Genomic DNA, 26977 nt, shown 5'->3' on the forward strand with positions numbered 1-26977 from the left:
TCCTTGAAGTCAAAAATAAAACTGAACAAATACAAAAATTTCAGAAAGGACCAGACAAGAAAATAAAAAAAAAATAATAAAATAAAATAAAATAAAATAGACCCATCAAACACTTGCACCATTAGCCCTATACATCCCACGAACTGAAAGCAACCTTCCTCCTTGAAGTCAAAAATAAAACTGAACAAATAAAAAAATATCAGAAAGGACCGGACAAGAGAAAAAAAAATAAAATAAAATAAAATAAACCAGTCAAAAACATATATAAAGGAAAGAAAATAGCGCAGAAGTTTCAAAACAGCGAAACGGTGTACATTGGATAATACTTGTACGACTATAGTATATGAAAAATTCTTAAAATAAGCCATGGCATTCAACTGGAGCTTTACCCTGAACAACTACACAGATGAGGAATATCAACAAGATATCCTAGGAAGCATAGACAAACTACCAAATGAAATAGAAGATGAAAGACAGAAGACCAAGAGAAAAGAATCATTCATGAAAAAAGAACTTAGACCATGGCAAATAGAAGCTGTAAAAAAACTAGAAGAACAAGATGACAGAAAAATCCTATTTGTAGTAGACAGAGAAGGAAACACGGGAAAAACTTTCTTAGCCAACTGGTTAGAAGCAGTAAAACAAGCAAGAGTCCTATCAAACATGAAAAGTGCAGATGCAAAATACCTAATGGAAAGCGAAGACCAGTTTGTAGTATTTGATTTGGTAAGAAGCAGTCTTGACTATGTAAACTATGGAGTCATGGAAGAAATAAAGAATGGATGTTTCACAAGCACAAAAAATGAATGCAGAAGAAAAGTCTATGAAAGAGTGATGAAAGTAGTTGTATTCATGAATCAATATCCTGATGAAACTAAACTGTCTAAAGATAGATGGGATATAATGGATTTAGATAAAGAAAAAGTTGAAGGCCTTCGGCAACATGCCTCAAGCAGCCAGGGGGAACGCCCCGGGACCCCCCGTTCGGTGGTGTCTCAAGCTTCTGAAGATTCTGTTGAAAAAATTATAAACCAGATTGATAACTTGTTGGACAGTTACAATTAAAAGAAATAAACCATTAAAATTGTGTTGTCAACAGTACAAGAAAAAATGAACTGCTTTTGTATCAGTGTATTTAATTAAAAAGTCTGTAAGTAACATAGGTAACCATGTCACAAGACAGGTGTCACGGTGTGAAATTCAATCTTTCGGACTATTATTAATTATTGTGTAAATTATGTTTTTCGGACTTTGTGTTAATTGTTACAAAAACTTTTCATCTATTTCGACAACTGTTTTATGAACGTTATATAAACGTTATAAATTCCGCGCAGCATTAATCCCACCTGAGGCACAATCAGTGATGGACAGCTAATCTTTTAATTGACTTCTGTTTATGTTTATTGACACTTAAGCTTCTTTCATCTTATATTATATATATTAATATTAATCCTTTTATGTACATGCTGCTTAAATGTCCCGAGTTACTCAATAGCTGTTTGATAATTTATTTACTTACATCTGTACTTCTTATGTTAATCCTTCATTGTGTTGTTTCAATTGTTCATTATATATTATTCTGAATTGTAAATTATAGTCAGTTGGAATCAGACCTTCGGTGCTGATGCATACCAAACTCATGTAAAAGTATATTTCATGTAAAATCTATATTAAAGTCTGAATACTGCCCCAAATGGTGCACTTGTACTTGACATCCTACTTTATGTTTTTGGGTTGAGATAACTTATTTATTCATGTTTGTATACGATACTTTTTATGTATGTGTTATGTATTCATGTGTGCAGTTGAAAACAATGAAAATTAAAAAAAATATTTATTTTGCTTAGTTTTGTTGTTTTATCCAGGTGTTATCTCTAAATCATTGTGAAGGAATATTATTTCATTTATACAAAATATTATAATATGAATAAATATAATGAGTAAATATTAATATGAAATACATCGTAATTCATCATATAAAAATTTATAACTATATATATAATCCGATGTTAAAATATAAATATAATTGTATATTAGAATAATTTAATCAGTCAAAGGTGTTAAAACTTATTTGGAGGCTCTCCATGTTCATATCAATTTACTGTTACCACATAATTAAAAGCCGCAAAACATCTAGATCAAGCAATTATAATTAAGTGTCTCAACAAATTTCTAATTACCCTAAGGTGTTATAACTCATTTGGAGGCTCTCCATGCTGATATCAATTTACTGTACCACATAATTAATAGGCGCGAAACATCTCGGGGCGAAACGTCTTTAGGGGCGAACCGTCCCGCATTCTTACAAAACACTGTGAATAAAACATTCCGTGCTTTCCCTGCATGGTTTTAAAAAATATCAGATTTATTGATATTTTAATTTTTAAGTAGCTTGTCCGACTGTGTATGGGCATTTTACACGCCTTATCCACCCATCTTCTTAGAATGGGATACATTAAACCCCTCTCAAAAAGTGTTGTCACTACTGTACCCTTTCCTCAGCTGAATAAAAACTGCCGCGCATGCGCGAAATTTTGTAAACATCCTGTAGTTCGAGTTTGACAAATGTTCAATCAATTTGTTCAAAAGTTTATCAGAAACTTTAACTTTAAAATAACCATCAATAATGAATTGTTAATGGAAAAATTAATAATTTTAATTGCTTGATGCCATATATCTACATTATATACAAATATATAGGCTAACACAGTCTCGCGCAACCCTACTTCCGGTGTTTAACTTCCGGAGACAAACAAACGTAAACACTACTGTATACAGAATGACTATCTGCTTCGTTTTCAACTGTAACCATCAAGGGATAAAACGAACATGTAAAATGTTCCGGTTTCCAACAAATACAACGTTGGCGAGAAGATCGGAAAAACTCTGTAGGTAAGATCCATTTATTTGCATTCCAAGCAGCATATATACGAAGGGGTTGCGGAATGGGGGGGGGGGGAATGCAAATTCCAATTATGCCTATAATTGTACATATTTGTGTGTTTTCTGTTCATTTTTTATCGATCATACATGCATTTTAGGCGGAAGGACAGATCTATAAATGCTTCATCTGACCGCATTTGTAGTTGTCATTTCAAGGACGGAGTGAAAGACAATGGACCTACCATTTTCTCATGGAGCTCCGTTTTTGATTTCGAGGATCCAAATAAAATATCGAGGTAAATTTGGTTTTAAATACTTTTGTTTTATAGTTTTGAAATTAAATTATTGAAAAAATATTCGGAATATCCCCATGTTTTAAAAGGAGAACCGTAAAAGCATAGGCAGCCCCCCAGGAGATGTGTGTGAGCACCTTGGATGTCAATGACTGCGCCCCTCAGCTCCCACCACATTCTCATGAACATTCCTACCAACTTACGTTTGAGCGAATGATTGAGGAACACAAGGTTTGTTTTTTTTTAAATGGATTATTAAATTATTATTGTAAATTTTCTGCGTCTTACTTTAATTCACTTATTTAGAACCTAAAGCTACAAGTTAAAGAACTTACAGACCGGATTCAGGCAATGTCATTGAAAAGAACCTTTACACTAGAGGATATAATAGGAGATGAAAGGAAGGTATGTTTATTGTTAAGTGCATGATAAATCTTAATTATCACTATATCATTTCTGAAATTGTAATTGTTTTTAATAATTAACATTTGCTATCGTGTGTTTTAGAACTAGATGATTTGTGGTTTATTATTTTATTTTCAGTGTTTATTAATGAAAATGGATTGACTGCTGGACAGTTTTAAATCCACCAAGGATATTTGATCAATTGGAAGCTGAAAGTGAAAATTTGTTTCCCTATGAGACTGCTGGACAGTTTTCTTTTTATTGAAATCCTTAAAGTTTGTGTTTTACATACAGATGTAATATTTTTTTATTCATTTCATATAAAAGAATATTGTTGAATTTTATCTATGAAAGTTTTCAACCCATATTTAAAAACAAGTGTTAACACGACATAAACGATACTATTATGTTATAATACAGATGCTGATGTATACAAATCTTCGACCAGACATGTTTAAAGCCATCGATGCAATGATGAGAAGATTCCGCATAAAGTACATTGATGGATGGACTCTCTCATTCATTTCACAAAGAGATCAACTGTTAATGTCCCTTATGAAACTTACCATGAACACCCCACTTTTAGATCTTGCCGAGAGGTTCAATACAAGTGCGACTTCAGTAAATAATATAGTAACATCACAGATCTAGATATGTGCAATGCATGAAGTACTGTTTGAAGGTCTTGTAGAGCGCAGCATTCCATCTTTGCAGAAATGTAAAGGGTCAATGCCAACAAGTTTTGGCTATTTTAGCTCATGTCGTATTGTGTTGGATGCAACTGAGATTACTCAGGATGTTCCTGGTAATGATATGAGGCTACAAGCTAGCACCTACAGTGGTTATAAGAACTCGCACACGGTCAAAAGTGTCACTGGTGTTGCCCCAAATGGTGCACTAGTGTTTGCAATTAAACTTTATCCAGGTAGCACATCAGATGTAGCACTAGTTGAGCATTGTGGAATTGTGCATCAAATGTCTCCTGGTGATATGATTCTAGCAGATAAGGGGTTCACAATACATAAACTTTTACCACAAGGTGTACATCTTTAATACCCCCCCCCCCCATTTTTGACAGCAAATTCTCAGTACACACCTGCTGAAGTTCAGCTTTGCAGGAAAATTGCAAAATCTAGAATACACGTAGAACGTGCCAATGAAAGAATAAAAAATTACGAAATACTGAGGCACATCCCACACCAGTTCAGATACATAAGCACCAAAATTTTCCAGCTATGTTGTGTCTTAGTAAACTTTCAAGACCCTTTGTTGCAAGAGGTAGCTCAGAATTTTGTACCAGAAAATAACTGAAAAACAGATTGAAAACTACATGTATTTTGTTCATGCAACTTCAAACTACAATGAACCTGATACTGGTGTTTATTTCATGAATCTTATATGTTTTGAGAAAGCTTGATGCTCAACAAATTACTATAATTTATGAGTCATGAATAATACATGTATTACATATGAAAATAATAGATCATTGTTGCAATGTGGCGCAAATTTGTGAAAATAAAAGTAAGTAAGAACTAATATGTTGCTTTGCCATACAATGTCTTGAGGAATTCTAACAATAACAAAGTCTTTGGGTGTCCATACAACAAAGTCGCACGCAAGTTTATTGGATACAAAAAGCTGTCCCTGCACTTGATCATAGTAAGGGTGGTTCTCCTTCAGCTTGTAAGTTCTCTCCCCACAAAATTCTTGAATCTCTTTAAATAGAAACAAAAAATGCAAATATGATAAAAAGGAATTGATCAATTTAAGCATAAATTGTTTACAGATTAATTATCATAAAAATTAGAATTCCATAATCTTAATACTAATCAGGTTATAACCGTTAACTTCAAATAAACTTTTAAAAAATTTGTTAAATTTAAAAAAAAAATCATTTTGAAGAGGTCCAATATCACAATATAGCTTGCTTACCTAAGCAAAAATCAGCAATGGTTTCGACTGCTTCAGCTATTGTTTTATCTTTTGCTGAATATGGGCACTTTACTTCCAGGATCTCAGGCTGAATGTTGTAAGCCTGCATTATATCAGTCAAAGCTGGACTTTGGTGGTGAAATCCAAAAGCAGCTGCACGACGTATAATTCCGCCAGGACTAGATCCAAGGACACCATTATGGTGTAGCCATATGCCTATTGATATTAGAAAAAAAACCAGAAACGTTAGAATGCCATTAAACTTTGAGAATTCTCAAAAAAATTCTCAACTCAAGTCTTGAGAATTACTCAGCTAAGAATATTCTCAAAACCACCACCATAAAGCTACTTGAGAATATTCTTAGCTGAGTAATTCTCAAGACTTGAGTTGAGAATTTTCTCAAATTCATGTTCTCGCGAGACGGTTTTCGCGGATTTTTTTTTTCAACGCATGAAGCGGCCCCATGGAACTCTCTAGTGTTGAAAGAGCAATAAAATGCATTGTACAACGTGTAAACAAAACGTAAGTATACCCTCTTATCGTCTGCTTTTTCATTTAAAAAAAACAAAAATGGACGACAAAGCAATTACGGGTAAACGCCGATCACAGAATTGGCAAGATGACGAGGAAGTGATGTTAATTGAGGAAGTTAAAACAAGATCGGGGGCCTTGTTCGGCTTGATGAAAGGGAGCGGGGCCAGGTCAACTCGTATACAAAATTTTCCGCATAAAAAAACGAAAGTCAACTCGTATACAAAATTTTCCGCATAAAAAAACGAAAGTCAATTCGTATACAAAAAATTCCGCATATAAAATAGGTATGAAATATTGAAATGAAAAATTCAAATTCAGCTCCAATTTTAATTAGTTTAATTAACCAGTATGTCTTTTTTAAGTAGGCAATAGATTGCTAGCCGTATATCTGTCTATTTAATTTTTTTTATAAAATATTACAAAAGTTGCTCATATATATATAATTATTTAAAGAAATTTCATATGTGACTTTTATATTCACTTTTCACTCATTATATAAATAAACAAAATTTTTAACTTATAAATCAATGGTATATTACTTAGAGTTCGTCGACAGGAAACACACAGGTGTCGTACCATGTTGAAAGAAGTTTGGGAAATGACATATAAAAGCGGAAAGTTGGATATATTTTTTTCAAACAAAATAATGAGGAGTACCTTAATTAGCCTTTGAGAAGTCATCCGTTTGGAGAAGCAAGAAACACCGCGTTGTTTTAACAATTATTGTTTTGATGTGTAGAAATAATTACCAAATAATAATGATTGGATTGACACAATTAATTATCGTTATTTTTTTGTTGTAATGTCACATCGTTACCGAGTTTAATGATAATGCACAATTATACATGTATGAATTTTGCAATCTTTGTAATAGTTGATAACATGTCCTTTTTACGCTGAATTACGGTAGCAATATATAAAGAAAATTTATTACAAGAAACCAAGTGTTTTAAGTTACTTTTAAATTACTTTTTACGTTTTGTTTCTAACTTTTTGTATACGAGTTGACTTTCAAATTATAGTGATTTATGTATGCGAGTTGAATTTCGGTTAAATATACGGGAATTTTTGTATACGAGTTGACTTTCGATTTTGTATCGGGATTTTTTTGTATACCAGTTGACTTCGGTTTTTTATGCGGAAATTTTTGTATACGAGTTGACTTACGTTTTTTTATGCGGAAAATTTTGTATACGAGTTGACCTATGTACGAGTTGGTCTGTGTACGACTTGACCGGACACCGGCCAAAGGAAAGCTTAAAGTAACGCGAGAAAGGGAATGGCAACTGATTGCCGATAAATTGAATTCGTTAGTATGAAATTTTGCCGGAAAACTATACTCGTTTGTATACAATTTAGAATATATAGTTGACAAATTCGTATCGGTTTAACAGTTTAAGAACATCGTCGAAGTGATTCTTCATTGCCCGTATACACACAATTAACTGAATAAATTTATACAAGAAACTTTTTACGATATATACACTGAGGTGCTTAAAAGAAAGACAAACTAATTATGAGAAAAAAGGATAGATGCATTGGTTATCAGAAGAAAAAAACACCGCAACTGACTGATCTATTTTTATCTCTGCTTTGTGGACACTAATAAAGGGGTGGATCATGTATTTCTTGAATATTGTAGACTATACAACACCAAAAGGAGGACCTGGGAGGAGGTTAAGAAAAAATATTATAATGTCAAATCAAGAAGTAAGTATGAATTCATTTTAATTTAAAAGAGTAGGATCTGTATGAATTTGGATTCATAACAAATAATTAAATGATTATATGAAATATTGCCAAATTTTACTTGATATGATCTAATTTATTGAGAGCATAACTATTTTTTTTTCAAACATTTGTTGTCACCAGGAACAGGAAATTCTTTTAAAACAATTAAGTGCATCACTTAATAAAACATTTTTTAAATGGTTGATGATTTGAAGAAAAAATAGTAATATGTTCTAATTCGACACAAATTTGACACTTCATTTTTCTGTTTGGGGTGGGGTGTATTTTTTTAGCATAAGTTTTAAATGCATATAAATTATATACAAGTATCATGGTCAGAATACAATTTAATTGAAGCTAGACCTTTGTTTATATATAAGCAGGCATGGACTCGATTACTTAAAAAAGTAATTGATTAATAATCGATCACTTCGGGGAATTTTGTGTAATCGATTATTAATCGATTACACTGAGACTCATTTTTGTCCAGTAATCGATTACTTTATAACATGTAATAGATTATTAATAGAATACTTTAGAAAAAATTTCATTAAAATGCGCATGGTACCTGTTCTGAACATATCATATAAAAACTCTTTAAGTTAATTTGGTTTTAGAGTTAAAGGGGTATTTTCATTATGAATGATATGAAAATTTGAGACTTTATATTTCAATCTTCATAAAATAACATTTTATAATTTCTACTGCTTATTCAATTGTCAAATTATAATCAATTATATATATAGAGCTCTGTCATGTAAATGAGTATTTTTTCATACAATAAGTGCTTCATAATATGTTTATGTAAAGAGTAATCGTAAGAAATCAAAAAAGTAATTATGATTACACTGAACTTTTTAGCTGTAATCGATTAAATTACGATTACAAGTAATCGAAAATCTCTTCGATTACAGATTACTGTCGATTACTTGAAAAAGAGTAATCATTACAATCGAATACGATTACTCGATTACCCCATGCCTGTATATAAGGCAACATATAAATTACATATTATATATGAAGAGCAAGATGAAGGTCTAAATTTATAATTAAAATGCATGGAAAAGATAAATGAGTTGTTTTAAAAGAGGCATTTATGATTGGTATCAGATTGTTGGTTTATACTGATTATAGACAAATTATATTACATTCATATTTTTTAGTAGTTTTTACTTTATACATGTACTTATATTGTCATAGGCAAAGAAAAGCTGGATTGAGTTAAACGCCCAAAAACTGGTGGTGGTCCCCCTCTCCCCCCTCTCACACAAGGAGAGGAGACATTTCTGCGTCTTGCAGATGGAGAGCCACATCTCTCTGGTCTACAGGGGGGTATTGATACAGATGGTGATTTGCAATTTGATTATTATTTAAAAATTTTTAATTCTTCAAAAAAGAAGAAGTGGAAAACCAATCAACCTTGACTGTTATATCAGATGAAATCATTTTAAATGTTAAAAGTTTATGACTTGTTAACTTGCTATGGGAGTTTCCATTGACTACTGTACATTCTCTTATTGGAAGCATTTAATTATTTCTTAGCTCCAAGCATGTCTTCAGTTTCTCAGACAGTTGACCCTGCAGATGACCACCTCGAACAAGGTACAATTTTAAATACCTTTAGTTAACTTTTAAAAGATTACACTAGTCCTAGTTTGTATATACATGTGTATCAATTATTCTAGCTGCAGAACTGTAGGCTAGCTCTAAGGAAAATTCGATTTGATGGTCCGTCAACCCGAATTTTCTGTGGAGCTACAGTTCTGCAGCTAGTTATGTGCTCAATAATGTCAATAAGGAAAAAATGGTATTACAACTTTTTAGCTCTTTCATTTTTTTAACTAACCTGAGCTGAAAGCTCAAGTGAGCTTTTCTGATGACTTTTTGTCCATATGTCTGTGTGTCTGTCCGTCTGTCTGTTAACTTTTTAAATTTTCGACTTCTTCATTTTCAAAAAACTTGGCACAAAGCATCATTGGTGAACGAGATTCAAGTTCGTTAAAATGAAGGGCCAGACCCTCTTTTAAGGGGAGATAATTAAAAATTTTAAAAATTTGTTGGTATTTTTCAAAAAATAAATCTCCTTCTCCGAAAACCATTTGGCCAAGAAAGCTGAAATTTGTATGGAAGCTTTCTCAGGTAGGGTAGATTCAAGTTTGTTCAAATCATGATCTCGGGGGCAAGGTGGGGCCACAATGTGGGTCAAATTATTACATAGGAATATTTAGAGTAAATCTTTTAAAATCCTCTTCTCAGAAACTTGTTCTTCTCAAATAGTATGTACATGTAGGTCATGGGCTCCAGGGGAGGTCCTGACCCCCCTCGAACAGGAAGTGCCCAAATATCTTGAAAATGGTCAAGATCCCCACCCCACCATATATATTCTTTTTCCGTGGGTCATGTTGGTGAACCTGATATATAGTAAATGACCCCTGGGGAACATCATGAAATTTCAGAAAAAGAAATATAATCAAGTTTTAATTAAGCAATATTTACATTTGCAAATATGTTTCTTTATATGAACCTATAGAATACATGTTCACAATGTTCATAGCACGTGCTTATCGCTTGTCGCTTGGATTATTGTAAACATAAAATCTCGGTTATTTAAAAAGTTCTGGATGTTTGTTTTTTCAATCGTAAATATAAGTAATAAACAGCAATATTAAAAAGTTCACCAGGATATGAATTTGGTTGGTACGTGATCAAATCTACTGAAAAGCCCTTTGGGCTTCACAGGATTTGAACACGTGACCCGCCAACTACATATCCCGGTGAACTTTTTAATATTGTTGTTTATTTCTTAATTGAATCATTATATTTGAAAGATACAGTACATCTCATAACTGCAGCAGTGAGTGCATACAAATTGGGTAATATGTTTTCTGTAACGTTTAGTCCATGTGGGTCATCACTACCACCAGTGATGGCCTCATTCGTTTGGGAGACTGTATAATCGCCCCGATTATAATTACATCTTGTTTGTATGTGGCTCCATAAAGCTGATTTTATCATGCCTGTTGTTGCTCAGGTGAGCGATGTGGCCCATGGGCCTCTTATTAAATAAAGAATTACTTGTCTTTTAGCTACCATTTACCGGTTACATGAACATATCTTTGTCTGTAGTTGGAGAATGAAAAACTAATGGATTTTGTTATTTCAGGTTCAGAAGAACAGAGTTTGACAGATACACCTACCATTAGTACGGTTACCTCAGTTGAGAAAGGTACATGATGTTTATTTAATTTTTAATAAAATTCAAATCAAATATCAGAGCTACATGCACATGTAGGTCTTTAAATTCATAAATAATCTGCCTGATGTTACGTTTGAATTTTGTACATCTTGATTTCATTTTAAACGTCAAAAGACCGTTTTTATCTACAATTAATAGCAAAAAATTAAATTATAAGCAATGCAATGAATATTTATTAGATATGAAATGGTTTGGAACACTTTAAGGTTTTATAAACCGCTTCATGGTTTATTACTGGTAAGTGTAAACTGCCCAAACCATTTTATATCGCATAAAACTAATAAATATTGAATTCATTCCTTAAATAGATTTTGATCATTTTAAATTTTTTTTTACTTAAAGTTCCAACAGTTCAAGTGAATCATGGAGTGAAACGAAAAGGAAAGACAAATGCAGGTTTGTAATAAACTTACATGTATTTATTACTAATCAGTGTCTTTTTCGTTTTGAAAGCTGTCAAAACATTGCAACTGAATTCAATTACAGGAGAAGGCAAAAGAAGAAGATATGAGGACCTAGTGGGGAAGAACTTGTTATTAGACAACAAAAGACTGGAGGAGGAATTACACAGAGTTCAAGAGGAGAGAGAAGTTCTGGCATTAAAGAAAGAGGTCTTGTTGTTAAAGAAACAGAAACTTTTAGGAGAAATCCAAACTCTATATCCCAGTTTTCTAGCCGAGTTGTAATTATCTTTGTATTTGTTAGCTTATTTGTATACTGTTTGAGAGAGAGAGAGAGAGAGAGAGAGAGAGAGAGAGAGAGAGAGATTGATTGGGAATGATAATAATGATATATACACAATGTCATGTTTAAATACAGATAAAATAAACAAAAATGTTTCGTTATCAACAATTGATTCATTAATGACAGGCAGTTAATGACAAGTCCACAATGATGTCACCCTGAGTAGCTAGGATTTCAAAAAAATGATTGTGTAATGGAGGCTCTCTTTGCCACCCCATCAGCTCTTGGATGTGCGTTTATAACTGCTTGTTGGCAGTCTGCTACATTCAGTTCCCTGCAGTCACCACTGATAATTGTATCCCCCCTCTCAATGCCTATGTTATGTAGGATACAGCATGCGGTAATGTATGACACTGCCTGATCTGGAGACGTGCGGAGGCCAAAATGAAGAGCCTGAAATTTTCTTTTCATTATCCCGAAAGTCTGCTCAATGAGCACTCGTGTTCGGCAGAGACTTGAGTTGAACCTCTCTTCAGACTGGGTCCGAGGGGTTAGATACGGAGTCATAAGGTACCTGGATAGGGGATACCCAGAGTCTCCCAATAACATGCCATCGTAGTCACCTGCATTAAAATTAATGTTCATGATGGTACATGTACAGAAGTATGCATCATAATCCATTGCTTATTATACAGTTTTAGTTATGCATGTATTTAGTTTTACAAAAGAATTGTCAACATACATTTGTAGGTATGTACAATTGACTTATTAGTATGATTGAAGGGATAGTTACCGTTTTCAAATTTTTGATAGAGACCAGAGGTTCTCCAAATCCTTGCATCATGACAGGAACCAGGCCAACGGGCACACAATGATGTGATTCGAAAATTTGGATCACATACCATCTGAAATTTCCAAAAAAGCTGTGATCATTTCATTATTTATTATTGTCATAGAAACCCATAAGTTTGCTTTTAATTGTATTTAAACAATATCTTTTTTTAAGGAAATTTTAGAGATGTGAGATTAGGTATGCATGTATCTGCATGTTTTAATGAGTACCTGAACATTAAGACTATGGAAACCTTTCCTATTCACATAGTCTGCTTCATTAGCTTTTGGTGTTGAAATGCGAATTTGAGTACTATCAACGCATCCTATAACTTTAGGGAATCCTGTCAAAAATAAATGATTTAAGTTACAATAACATCTTCCCTGTTATTAGAATACATTTTTCTGTCATCCATCTGTCATTATAAACTTTTCACATTCTCGACTTATTATCTTGAACCACTGGGTATATTTTGATCAAACTTAGCACATTTATACCATCATTTGGTGAAGGTGATGCCATTTCATTTTCATTCAAAGGCAATTTTTAAAAACCTTCTTAAAAATTAGGACAATTTAGAATTGTGTGTGGGAGCATCCTCATGAAGTATATTTTTAAGTTTGTTCAAATCATGACCCTCCTCCTCCCAAGCCCCCCCCCCCCCCCTGTAAGGAAGAGGCCTTAACGGGGTGTTATATAGATAATGCCAATGTATATGCCTTATAACTCTAACTGTACTGTAGATCAAAGCCTAATTATCATATATATATATATATATATATATATATATATATATATATATATATATATATATATATATATATATATATATATATATATATCTTAATAAAATAAAGTAAACCAATTGCACTATCAATCCTTTTTTTTTCACTGCTCTTCATATATTTTATCAACAGTTGTTTTATTTCATTGTGCATATATAATTATAATATGTTAATTTTGAAAAAATTATAAGTAACATTTTAAATGATACCTAGTTTTATATTTCTACAACAATTTCATGTTAGCAATAAGGAAGATGGAACATTTGTTAATTAAAATGCAACTGTATATATATGGATTATCGCATTAATTCAATTATTTTTATCTTTTAATCTATAGACTAATAAATGTGTGTGAATTTTAATGTTGATATGAACTAGTATAAATAATTTAAATGAAATAGTGTTAATGAAAATAAGTGGTAGTAGAGGACAATTATGTAGATGCAGTATATCAGTTACATGTATGTTCAACAAATTGATGTTAATTGAGTTGTGGTTAAGAGGTATTTAATTTTAATTGCACATATATAAAATATAGAAACTTCTTAAAACCTTATCACACTGCCCCCCCCCCCCCCCCCCTTACTCACACACACACAATTTGCAAATTGTTTAATGATATCTATCATTTTATTTGATTGACAGAAGTTTTTGTTCACTCAGAAAGTTTAAATAGGATAAGAATATATTTTTACTTTGCGAAATAGGAAAGTGTTTGCATTTTTGTTCCATATGTATTCAATGCTACCCCGGTGTATTTTTATTCATTTACTAAAAGGTGGATCCGCCCTTATTTTTTTTTTCTTATCAAGTACTCCCCCTTCCATCTAAACTCTCATTACAAAGGAAAACACTAATGTGCTATTTTGCACACGGTTTTTTTCATCGAGTCAGTATGAGTTTGGTCTTCGGAAAAATTGCATGTAACATGTGGCGGTACAGTGTAAGAGACAAGGAATTTTATGTGAAAAAGTAAGATATTAGTGTTTGCAATGTTTGTGCTCGCACCTGCAACTCGTCTGAAGCCCTCCTTCACTTTCGTTGCAATTTCTCCAACAGGGAAGACGAGTGTAGCTTGCGCAAAAACTGCAATGATGGCAGCAGCGACAGCCTTGACCGATCTACCTACTGACGATTCGGAAATCCCGAGGCTGTCTCCAATCAGCCGAAGATGGGCCCCAGTTGCTACAAACCGTAGAAAGAGCAACACTTGTAAAAGTGGAGGCACCGGACTGTTCCTCTTGGTCGCTGTTTCGAGTTGGTCGAAAACACCATTCACAAGGAAGTGAATGGTGTCGGGGCGAAATCTATAGCGCTGGTAGATTTCAAAGTCATCCAACTACTCCAAGGGATTACTTCTATCTCTTAAAACCCTTGGTCGAACTAAAACATAACGTCGTCTGCGATTTCTTGCTAATCGTCTGTGTACGGCAGCAATTTTGTTTGCTTGAGAAAATTCTTAAGTCTACTTTTTTGTATACTCAAATATTTAAGAATAAAACAGAATTTGAGAATTTTTATTTTGCTCAACTTTTTTATGGCGGCGACTGAGTCTGAGAATTGAGGAGTTGAGAATATTCTCAGACTTGAGAACATTCTCAGACTTGAGAACATTCTCAGACTTAAGAATGTTTAATGGCGGTGGACCCAGAACTTTCACCTGATAGCTAAGGACATTATCATAATTTTGTGATCGTAACATTCAATAACAATAGACGTTAATAAATAAAACATACTAAATAAATTTAACAACCTTTTGCATTCTTCGGTCAAGTTGTATCTATGCATAATGTTAATGCTATATACAGCATAATTAAAATAAATATTGAAGAAAAATAAATATACTGAAGATTTAAAAATCTAATTTTTCAAATTAATAGTACAGTGGGGTACAGTTATGGTCAGTGCCCGGTACAGTGGGGTACAGTGCTGGTCAGTGCCCGGTACAGTGGCGTACAGTGGGGTACATTGGAAGTCAGTAGGACTGTACAGTGGTGTACAGTGGGATACAGTGCTGTTCAGTAGAAATGTACAGTGGTGTACAGTGGAAGTCAGTGAAATGTACAGTGAGGTACAGTCAATGTACAGTGAATGTCAGACAATGTCAGTCAATTTTTGGGAACATCAGTGGATTTTGAATTCAGTAGTAAAAATGGGCCTGAAACCATTCAAACCTAAATTATTCAAAGTTAGCGCGGTTGTACAAGAAGAGTACGAGTTGGACAAAAGTGCAACGGGAAAAATCGAAGCTAAATATCAATACCGGTGAGGGTTTTATGTCGAAAGATAAACAATCTGTTTGTTAAATAATTTGAAAATTAATCATCTTTAATATTCTAATCGTAAACAGCTTTCATTATATACCTGTACATACTGAGACCGGGGTTTTTTTATTGATTGAGCATGTCAGAACAAACGGTTTTATGAAACAAAAATGAAATCTGCACTTCATTTCAGCCCAGATACACCATATACTGGTATACTTTTAACTGTTTTGAAAAACCGAAACCCGTAGTTTCAAAATTGATAGCTAAACGAGTCGGGATATATGAATAGGATCATTAGGACAGAGGTTGATGTTGATGAAATAAGATAATGGGATGGTGGGAGTGTTCCAGCTAAACGGTTAATGAATCTGCCCCAAGTTGCCGTTCCCATAACTTTTGGTTGAATTTTTAAAATGAATACGCATACCTCTCACTGAATCCATATATATGGCGAAAATTGTCAGACTTTTTCACACGTTCCCTCTTTATACACAGAGAAATTCACGAAGGAACGAACATACGTTATTTAGGGGAGTTATCAATTCGAAAATTTTCGAAACTGCCCGCACAATTTGTCATCATTATCATCCGGGTCCTTTGCATGTCATTTGCAATGCAATATCCCTGTAGAATTTTATTTATGATTTTAAGTTGCATGAAACAAGGACACTCAAAACAGAAAAACTATGGTGTTCTGTAATAGCAACTCGCACCTTCGCCTTCAAGGCGAAGATGCAAGATTGCAAAGGTTCGAATGCGAAAGTGTAAAGGTGCAAGGGCGAAGGTTCGAATTGAGATGGATACTCCTATCGCTTCTTCGCCTTTGCAACTTCATAATCTGGTTTTCGCACTCTCGCCTTCGTCTTTTTCCTTTCGCTTGGTCGATTACTTATAGTTCGATGCAGGTATCGTACTCGCCCGAGGTATGTCGAAAGCGGTACGCGCTAGACAGTGTGCTGTGTGCAATTGTACTCTATGAAAGTTTATTAATATTTTACTGCGTTATCCAACATCTGTTTACCAGTGCTGGCTAAGCCTATTTTATATTATATATTTTATATAGATAGATAGATAGATAGATAGATAGATAGATATATAGATAGATAGATAGATAGATAGATATATAAGCCTATTTAAAATAATTATTTTATGTACTCCATATAAATGTAATGCATGCCATAATGTGCATGTACTCTCAGACTTTCTGTCACCTACCAGTCTGTTTACCTTAATTCAAGACTGAACTACATGTAACAATGGTTAAACACAGAAACGTTTGAATTTCATTATGCAACAAAGTGTTTAGATTGTTAATTGCAAATATTTTCTCAAGAGTTGTATAGCTCAAATTATCTTTAAACAATAAAGAGCTCAACACATTAAAATGCGAAGTGCGAAGTTGCGAAGGCGAAGGAGCGACAGTATATAAATAGTGCCTGTTTTGGAGTGTTATTATACCTAAATATGATTAATCTATATTACGCCTCATCCCGGGGAATAAATATCGTGCCTCACCTATCCGAAAATCTGTGGATTTTCATCCAAAAGGTATAAAATAAAAACCAATATGAGTATAAGATGTTGACAAATATTATTAAATAAAAAAAATCTCATCAAACTAGAGACGAGCTCGTTGCAAGCAACGATTAGGTTTTCCGTCGTAGCTGCGTCATACTTGTGACGTATTACAAAAAATTGATAGCTGACCATAGTACAATATTAGATGTGTAAACACTGAGAAACAAAGTATTATATATCTGTGACCGCGTAGATTTTACGGTGATAGAGAATTCGTCTGGATCTGCATCGGTCGTGTGCAGTACGAACCGGGTGAGGGAATGTTGGCGTAAAGTGTATAAGGTATAAGGTTGTGGCGCGCTGTGGGCCGTAAGCTAAAACGAAGGGTAGGTTTGCCGTATTCCCGAAGGTCCACCAGTATACAGTTCCAGAGAAATAAACAGGCAATTGATGCAAGATTCCACATTATTGGACGAGACTCAACGATGGCAACATTATAACAATTTAACAGACAGACATGTTACAAACAATTCGGATATGGCCAGTTGTGGTCTCCGGACTCAAGACTCTGAGAGAGTCGGACGTGGCCGGGGCTGGCCGCCATATTCCAGACTGCGCATTGCCAATTGTACTTAACTATTTATAAGAATCTTAACAGTGAGTATAAATTGACAGGTAATGATATAAGTAAGCCGAGTGGAAGGTTTACAGATATAAAAAATTAAATAAACTCAGTGAGTCTTTGATGTCCAAGAAATGATAATCTGATAATTGCACAATGTTGTTTTAAGAGATTAACAGTCCTTGAGACATGATACTCTGTCTCTTTGAAATCACATATAAAGTCTGAAAAGTGTCAATCACTAAATAAAGAAGTAACTTTGTAAGATATAAACTGTTAGAAAAAATTACGAATTTTACAAGTAAAGTCAAAAAAAAAAAATTATAATTGAACAGTGCATTTTGCACGATGATACTACATGTTTATAAGCAAATATAGATCTTAACACGTTGTCTCTAGTTTGATTCGCCGCATTTTATTCACAGAGTGGGACTGTGGTTATGCCCGGTACGAAGGTAAAAAGACCATTGGCAAACGTTTTACACCCATTTTTATCGAACGCAAGCGCCAATGAATCTCTTAGTATATATAGGGAGATCCTGGAAATTTTACAAGGGGTTTTGAAGAATAATTTTGTATTTTGAGGAGTGGGAACATGCGCGGATCAGAAAATTTTTCCGGGGTGGGGGTTGGAAAGTCAGACGGTTATTTGAGTTTGCCAAGGGATGTCCGAGGCATATTTGTTAAGTTTATAATGTACACGTAATTGAAAGAAATTTCGCTGGGGGGGGGGGGGGTCTGGAACCCTTCCCCTTCTAGATCCGCGCACGGAGAAGACCGATGCCGGTAATTTTACTATAATTTTAACCATTTTTATTTAAATATTCATGTTCAAAATTATCAGAGAACCAATATAACCTTTCAAAGCAGTTAAAACTTAAGATACGAACCATTTAGTCTCGGTGAGTATTGCGTCCGCGTACGAAATTAATAGCAATTTTCAAGAAATTCGGATGGACGATCTGTGTCTTAGGTCGTCCATCCGATTCTTTTCCTGACTAAAAGCTACAGACCTGCAGTTAGAGATTGTCAAACTCTTGTTGATTATGTCAATTTGTTTGTCTCAAAGAATCATTTTTTAAATCAATAAAGTTTTACCTTTAAAAAAAGAAAGAAATCGGGCACAATGTTAGCATTTTACAATTTTATGGTCTAATAAAATTTCAAGAAACTACTCTTCATTGCTTTATCCGAAATATTGCATGAAAAAAAAAATTCATTGCATTTTTTAAATTACAAAAGGATATTCAAAATGAACTTGGATTAACAGCTAACAAACAGGCATAAAGAGAGACTGAGAACCAATTTCTTCTCTATTTCTTTACATCAAAAGAAATTTAAAAATAAATCAAAATATATTTTTTCTTTGTATGCGTTAATGAAAATGTAGATCAGCAAGGGGTTCTTTGTCGTGCAAGCACCTACTTACATATATAATGTAACAGATTGTTACACGGGTCTACAACGATGACAAATATCGAAAAGGCAATATTGTGGGTGAAGGATGAATGTGTAGTTTGTTTTTGAAGTTTATTTTTGATACATGTACATGTAATTATATTTATCTGGATCGGTTATGTGCACGTAGCATCGTTTTTGAAAGTAGGGGGGGGGGCAAACTCATCCAACAAATCTTGACAAGCAAAAAAATGAATTTTTTTAAAAAGAATTTTCCAAAATTTTCAAAATTTCACTCATAATATCATGATTTTCATTCCATTTTTTTTACATGCTACAAAAAAGGGGGGGGGGGGCAACTCCATGATAATTCAATTTTTTATGTAAATTTTAAAAAAATAGTTGCTGCGAGAAAAAGTGGGGAGAGGACATCTTTAATGTCATATAACATGTGAAACTGATTTCATTCCACCCACAAGCTTGAAATAATGAAATTATTTTAATGAAAACAATATAAATAGACGTCATAAATCCCATATCAAACGACATATTACTACTTGATTCTGCGCGTCTTTTTAATGAATTTATAAACAGCGGCAAATTCTAAAATGTATTTTTAAAGGTAATGTTAGCTGCAAGTCTGTAGACCTTGTATGAAAAATTTCGGATGGTAGTCAATTTTTCCGGGATACAGACCGAGCGGTACATATGCAGTTAAGGTAACTAAGAATGATTCCAATAAAATACTTTGTTGAGTAATGCAAGCAATACTTATATTTGTTTAAAATATAACACCCAAATACTTCGTCTTACATTCGCTATTTGTAGAACAAGCAGAACCAGTATCAGTCTGACCGGCCTCACCATATACATTGTTGGAATTTAATTGTCCTAGCATTGCATTGCTCTGCATGTACACAATTTCTTATAAAAATTAAACACTTAAAGTGTTCATCTTTATGGCTACACATAACGTACACACGTGATTCAAAATAACCAACACGGAAAACGGTAAAGAATTCAGTCATTGATTCTACATTTTATAGAACTTGTAAAAAAACACATTGCGGGTCTGAATGTTTGTTGATATGTCAATCTATCAATATACAGCTTGTTAATTATTTTCGATTGCTAAGACTACAGCGTATTTGATGAACATTGAACAACATTTTTTCCATGCCTCTTTTTTCCATGGAAGATAGCGAATGTATACAAGTATAAAGCATTTATAAAATTTATTTAATTACCTCTTTAGAATTGTGTATGGAATAAATAATCTATAAGTTGTTGCTGAAGGTTGTTTGGTATTTTCGTTTGTAGATGTTTTGCAAGTAAAGAACCTGAAACGCGGGGCAAGTCATAATTAATATCCCTGATATTCGTAACTTAAAACTAGCGGCTTTGGATTCAAATATTATCGTATACGAATATTAAGTTCACTTTTTAAAATCATCTCCACGATGATAATTATATTATATCCATCGCAAATCAGTATTTTTTTTTTTTGCTTTAAAAGAATTGTTCTATCGGGAGCAATCCCGCGTTCGTTTATATTGCCAGCGTACATTTGTCATGTCAGTAATACACATTGTGCTTTATAAGACGGCCGTGTATACGTATTGTAGAAAAGTTGAGTTTAATTACCATGCATTGGAACCATTTTATTAACACATCTCCCAGTACTGAAACAATTCAAAATGTCTCTTCTACAGTAACACAGGGGGCGACGCGTTAAACGTGTACGTCCAGCTCTACAAGCACATGCACTATCGTCAAGGCGACGGCCTGAATACAGCTAGCGACTCTCCTATCGATCGGTTACCTGAGTCTCGTAATGCATCTAAATATAGACAGGGGCACAGTTATGAAACAAACAACAAAAATAAGGTCAAAGAGGTTCATCTATATGAAATGAAAATGTACATATGAATAGAAACATTTGGGAATTTTATGTGGAATTATTTTTGCGCACTACATGTATCAGTTAGTGCATTACAAGAAGCCCTTTCATAACCTCATAAACGTGCGCACCCCCACAAAAATGGACCGAACTGACAACAATTGTTTCTGCAAATACTGACTATAAATTACGAAAACATTAAATTGAATACTATAGAAGGATTCAAAATTAATTTCTTTACAACTTTGCTTCAATAATGCATTAGAAATTTTTATTCCTTTTTAAGTTATTGACAAGAAACTTTGGACGCCTCTAACTCCCTAATTATAAGGGCCAGCCCTTTTTTCGGCATACCGAATGAAAGGTCTGAGTAAGACCAAGAACTTTTAAAATACATGTTATAACAAATTTTTATCAGGTAGAAAACTAACACGGAAAATACGCGAATTTTTTTGATTTTTTTTTTTACCTTTGTTTCAACATCTATACCACCCCTTTTATTTGCATTTAAATAATAAATAAAATATATCTCGCACAAATTCAATGTATTAGCTTCCAAACCAGCCCATCTTTGAGACTCTGCAAGTCATCGTTAAAGCTAAACCCCCTGGACAAAAGAAGTCGTTAAATTTTACTAAAAGGGGAATAACTCAAAACCGGATAGGGATTTTTCTCAACTAAAATAGGCAACGACAACATCACGCGGCATGTTATCAGTCCTGAAAATTTCAAAACTATCGGTGAACAAACGAGCGAGATATTAAGGATCAAAGTTGGCGTCTAGAAGGAAAAAAAAAATAACTAGAGCAAAGCTCGTTGCAAAGCAACGAGTGGGTCTTCCGTTAATGTCAAGAGTAAAGCTTGATGTTCCTGCAAGAAGCAGAGTGTTTAAATCAATAACAAGAGCAACTTAAACTAAAAGATAAAAAAAATATGAATGATACTATGTACGAATTAACAAAAACCTTAACGATTCTTAGAACGACTTAACAAAAAAATAATTCCGAAGGTGTCAAAGTACTTAACAAAAATCGAATTATTTTTGGTACGAGTTTGAACTTTACGCTATTTTTGAAACCAAAAACGCAGAATCAAAATTTCCGAAAAATCAATTTTTAAACCCCGATATCTGTTATGCATCGTCCCATTTAAAAACGGATTTTAGTTTTGTACTCATCATGAAATATACTGTAGGTTACATATGTTTAATTTTTAATATTGAAAAACAATGAAAAACTAAAACAAGAGGCAAATGGGCCACATCGGTCACCTAAAGGAACAATAGGTATGATATAATCAGCTTAATGGAGTCACAATGCAAACTACCTGGACAATGTACAATAATACATGTAGATCCTGTAGAAATAAAATCCATTCCCCCCCTAAATATTTTTATGTTTATAATCATAAGTTCCTTTTCTAAAAGGATGATTTTATATTGATTTTATAGTCATATCGCATGTTGAGTATTGCAGTTCTCAAAAAGATCCTTAACAATAGTTTATATATGTATTATTATATTATATTCATATACTCTGAACCTTCTTGTGAGGCCAAAGAACTGTCCTTGGGCCAAAGTCTTAACAATTATAGAGAATCATCTGGCTGATTAGTTTCGGAAAAGAAGATTTTTAAATATTTACTCTATATATTCCTATGTTAAACTTTGACCCCCCCTCCCACCCATTGTGGCCCAAACCTATCCCCGGGGTCATGATTTTCACAACTTTGTATCTAACACTACATGTACCTGAGGATGCTTCCACATATATGTAAATTTCAGCTTTCCTGGCTGATTAGTTTCTGAAAAAAAGGTTTTTAAAGATTTTCTCTATATATTCCTAATATGTAAAAATCCATTCCCCCCATTGTGACCCCACCATACCACCTGGGACTATGATTTGAACAAACTTGAATCTACACTACCTGAGGATGCTTCCACTTTAATTTGAGCTTTTCAGGCCTAATAGTTTTTGGGAAGAAGATTTTCAAAGATTTTCTCTATATATTCCTATGTAAAACTTGATCCCCCTCTTGTGGCCCCTCCCTACCAACGGGGTCCTTTTTTTGAACAAACTTGAATCTACACTACCTGAGGATGCCTCCACACAAGTTTAAGCTTTTCAGGCTGAATAGTTTTTGAGAAGAAGATTTTTGAAAAATACCAACAAATTTTCAATAATTCTCAATTACCTCCCCTTTAAAGAGGGCGTGGCCCTTCATTTAAACAAACTTGAATCCCCTTCACCTAGTGGTGGTGCTTAGTGCCAAATTTGGTTGAAATCTGCCCAGTGGTTCTTGAGAAGAAGATGAAAATATGAAAAGTTTACAACAACGACAAATTGTGATCAGAAAAGCTCACTTGAGCCTTTGGCTCAGGTGAGCTAAAAACAAAATAAAGGAAACATAATTGCATACTTTTATTGAAAAACAATTTTTCACAGCTAACAATTGTAAATTACTTTAAACAGCCATAATTTTGTTTGTTATAATTTCTTATCAAACACAAACCACAACAAGGCATGATGTTTTCTTAAAGTTCCATTACAGTAACTGTTCATGAATTTTCCGATTAAATTTGAATTACTGGTAAATAGTCTGTAGAAACATTAAGGAATATGCATGTGGGTAGAGGTGACAGGTTAACCCCAAGAGCTGAAAAGAATCAACAGGTAAAAACCATGTGGCCACCAATAGCTGAAATAAAAAAAATAATAAGCTGTGTTAATACATGTACCGGTACTAATAATAGTTGTGTTTACATTAACATATGCATATAGTATTTCTGAAAAAAAAAATACACTGACCATGCAGTGTAATTAGTGTGACATATCCCGATACGTGACATTAGATGGCACAGGACAGTTTTTTTGATACATTTCATTGTAGCCTGGGGACGTGTGTCTTCGGAACCCTGTAACTAGAATTTCCTCAGTTCCCATTCACCACAAATACCTTTAATTCACTCTTTATAAGGCCAATCACCAATTTCTGAAGAAAATTACTAGTCAATTAACCTATAAAATTTTCTACATACTGGTTTTTATGAGATTTTGACCCTTCCATATTTTGCTAATTTTTCAGCTTTTTAGACCTCCCCCAGCCAATTCCCTGCAAAGGGTTGACCTTCCATACCATGTGCATGTTGCACCATCACATGTCAGAAACTTACCGGTGTATAGTTTATAATGCCCCGTCCACCTACTTTTCGTGTTATTTACCCTCCCGTCTGTAACATTTTCACTGTCTAAAGTCAACACAACAGTCATAGCCGCAGGTTTCGCATTTTACTTCTGAGTCTCATGTACCTAACATATGGGGCCTACATATTGAATATCAATTTCAACAAGAGACATCCCTCTAACTAATGATAATCATTAAAAATAATTTCATGAATTTTAGCAACACTCATAAGCCTTCAAGTACACCAACTCTCAATTTTACAAAAATTTTGACGTGTACTTTATCCGTAAACTGTCTCTTGCTGCCTTTAACTTACACTAACATTCTCTGAAAAGTACCGGTAATCTTGTTTTAAACTTACAAAGCTTATGCTATTCTGAGAAAAAGTATACCTCATTTTGCCAATTCCATTAAGGATTAAGAAAAACATGGCCATTTAAGTGAACCCAGCATTTCCACTTTCTTCTATTTAACACAGATTTATAGGGCTCTCCATAAATAAAGCATCTTTACCTAATCTTTTAGAGGTCAACTGTTGTTCAACCTCCCTAAATAAGAAACGTTATTCAAAACTACATACATATACATGATATTATCATGACAAAAGCATCGCATCACTTAGAAATACCCTTACATGTATACCCTCCCCCTATTTTTTGATTTTCCTAAGAAGCATTAGTTTGAACACTTTAACCAAATATTATGAAATTTAAATGCTTCTACTCTGATCCATTGAATTTTTAAGCAGCGTGAAATTAAAACCATCGCAATTGATACTTTAGTAAAAATCATGAAATTTTAACACGGTGGAATTAAAACGACTTACAGTATTTCATCCGAACAGCCTCAAAGTATAATTTTCTGCTATACCATTTTTTTTAAATGAATTCTACTGGGGTTTTTTTTGCAAATAAATTTAGCGAGGATTTTTTTCTCTTTTCTTATTAATGACAAGTTTTAAAAACAATATCATGTTTAGTATGTATAAAATTCCATAAACAATTTTACAAAGTTTTGGATTTTAGTTGCACAATGAAAAAATGAGGGATTGCACGATAATACATGCTCATTTTCAAATTTAAAGCATTGTTGATTTCTTTTCCTAGATAGAGATATGCACAAAATGATGTTGCTCTGTGATGCTTTGCCAAGATTAAAAGCATGAGAGAGAGAGAGAGAGAGAGAGAGAGAGAGAGAGAGAGAGAGAGAGAGAGAGAGAGAGAGAGAGAGAGAGAGAGAGAGAGAGAGAGAGAGAGAGAGATCTGAGGCACATGTAGTAAAAATTATTACATACATTTGTCTTACTGTAAAAATTGTTTACAATGTAGATGTGTTCTGCATGTAAAGTTTACCTAAAATGAATCAATAAAATTCAATTTATATAAAAGATAAACTAATCTCAAAGAATTTACAATGTTCTGTGAAATAACCAAATCTTGAGAAGAATGTTTTATGGATATCAGGGAACATTAACCTAAAATCTGAACTTAAAGTTCTTTTCACCTTGCACTCTATTTTACATGCTCTTTCACAGGCGATAATCATATATAACGGCGAGCCAGACAAAAGTTCTAATTTTAATTAGACTGAATATTTACCATGTCAAATATATTTATTTAATTAAGCACAAGCCTGTCTGAGTTCTTTAATTCATTTATAATTAAGTGGAGGTGATATGGTAAAGATCTGCTATATTCAAATATTTAGGGTAAAGATATCATCATGCAAACATGCACTCTAATTACAACATTCTACTCTTGTGTGCCTTTGGACCCCCACCCCTTTTAATTGCACTGTTTTACAGTGTGTGGTGTGTTGTTCAATACAAAATAAGACATACATATACATAATAATGAATAGAAATTCAAAAGAGTAGTGTGCAAAACATACACGTGAAAATACATTGGACAGATAATATCGCGAGATTTCTCAGACTCAAATGCCCGCTTTTATATTGTTACGCACGTCAAAAGCGGAGGTTAGAGTCAGAGAAATGTCGGATTAGATTGAAAAGTGCACAAACACTTTGAAAAGAAAAAGTCAATACGACATACCCTGTATTGAAACATACCTTTATAATCTGTCATACGTTAGTTGAGCTGAAATTTCCACTATCGCGGTCTTGCAGGCCATTCTTCTGACACACCGCTATCACTATCAGCTGTTGTTCGCGGTCAAAACATGGCGACTTGACATGGGGAATCGTACAATAATTATTTCGATTAAAACTAATAAGACTAATAAAAACTAACAACGTAATTATCAATCGAAGTAAGGAAATCGTTTCGATAAACACTCTGATTAACTATATAAAAAAGGAGTTCGGTTTTATGACCTGTACGAAATCTTTTCAGCGGGAGTTACTTTCAGTGGGAAGTTTGCACTATTTTTTAAACCAATAACGAGGAATCCACATTTCCGGAAAAATCAATATTTAAACCCCGATATCTCTGCAATGCAGTATCCGATTTTAAAACGAATTTAAGTTTTGTATTTAGCTTTGCAAACTATACAATATGCATATAATTTTATGTTTTTTATAAAGTTTTATGACAAGTACGAATTGTTACAGTAGAAGTTACTTTCAGTGTGAATTTTGCACTATTTTTGAAACCAAGAACGCGGCATCAAAATTTCCGGGAAAATCAGTTTTTAAACCCCGATATCTCTGTAATGCATCCTCCGAATTTTAAACGGTTTTCAGCATTAGATTCAGCTTAAAAAACTCTACAAAATACGTATACGTTTTTTGT

General features: G+C 33.6%; 2 protein-coding genes, 2 long non-coding RNA genes and 1 pseudogene across 4 annotated transcripts; 2 read left to right on the plus strand and 3 right to left on the minus strand.

Moving 5' to 3' along the window:
- Nucleotides 1–2704: 2704 nt before the first annotated feature.
- LOC117688931 (uncharacterized) lies at nt 2705–4892 on the plus strand (annotated as a pseudogene).
- On the minus strand, nt 3677–5743 carry LOC136276493 (uncharacterized). Its single transcript, XR_010714962.1, has 3 exons — nt 5514–5743; nt 4000–5296; nt 3677–3812 (listed from the first exon to the last, which is right to left on the minus strand). It is a non-coding gene; the product is annotated as an uncharacterized lncRNA (long non-coding RNA).
- Nucleotides 5744–7302: 1559 nt separating this feature from the next.
- Nucleotides 7303–11721, plus strand: LOC136276448 (uncharacterized). The gene is made up of 6 exons (XM_066088426.1): nt 7303–7758; nt 8980–9126; nt 9322–9381; nt 10943–11005; nt 11378–11431; nt 11522–11721. The coding sequence occupies exons 3-6, from the start codon at nt 9330–9332 to the stop codon at nt 11719–11721; spliced, it is 369 nt and encodes a 122-aa protein (XP_065944498.1). The 5' UTR covers nt 7303–7758; nt 8980–9126; nt 9322–9329.
- Nucleotides 11722–11953: 232 nt separating this feature from the next.
- On the minus strand, nt 11954–13078 carry LOC117681243 (putative nuclease HARBI1). The gene is made up of 4 exons (XM_066087296.1): nt 13049–13078; nt 12782–12934; nt 12513–12624; nt 11954–12342 (listed from the first exon to the last, which is right to left on the minus strand). The coding sequence occupies exons 1-4, from the start codon at nt 13076–13078 to the stop codon at nt 11954–11956; spliced, it is 684 nt and encodes a 227-aa protein (XP_065943368.1).
- Nucleotides 13079–23446: 10368 nt separating this feature from the next.
- LOC136276461 (uncharacterized) lies at nt 23447–26977 on the minus strand. The gene is made up of 2 exons (XR_010714901.1): nt 26296–26977; nt 23447–23738 (listed from the first exon to the last, which is right to left on the minus strand). It is a non-coding gene; the product is annotated as an uncharacterized lncRNA (long non-coding RNA).

This window comes from Magallana gigas, chromosome 6 (genome assembly GCF_963853765.1).
Source record: "Magallana gigas chromosome 6, xbMagGiga1.1, whole genome shotgun sequence".
NCBI lineage: Eukaryota > Metazoa > Mollusca > Bivalvia > Ostreida > Ostreidae > Magallana > Magallana gigas.

What these genes read in the sequence shown, in the direction of transcription:
- LOC136276448 (XM_066088426.1), top strand. Translation starts at nt 9,330, where the DNA reads ATGTCTTCAGTTTCTCAGACAGTTGACCCTGCAGATGACCACCTCGAA. An exon ending in AGATGACCACCTCGAACAAG is followed by an intron (nt 9,382 to 10,942) that starts GTACAATTTTAA and finishes TTGTTATTTCAG; the next exon opens with GTTCAGAAGAACAGAGTTTG. An exon ending in AAAAGGAAAGACAAATGCAG is followed by an intron (nt 11,432 to 11,521) that starts GTTTGTAATAAA and finishes ATTCAATTACAG; the next exon opens with GAGAAGGCAAAAGAAGAAGA.
- LOC117681243 (XM_066087296.1), bottom strand. Translation starts at nt 13,078, where the DNA reads ATGAAATGGCATCACCTTCACCAAATGATG. An exon ending in TCCATAGTCTTAATGTTCAG is followed by an intron (nt 12,625 to 12,781) that starts GTACTCATTAAA and finishes TGGAAATTTCAG; the next exon opens with ATGGTATGTGATCCAAATTT. An exon ending in CTATCAAAAATTTGAAAACG is followed by an intron (nt 12,343 to 12,512) that starts GTAACTATCCCT and finishes ATTTTAATGCAG; the next exon opens with GTGACTACGATGGCATGTTA.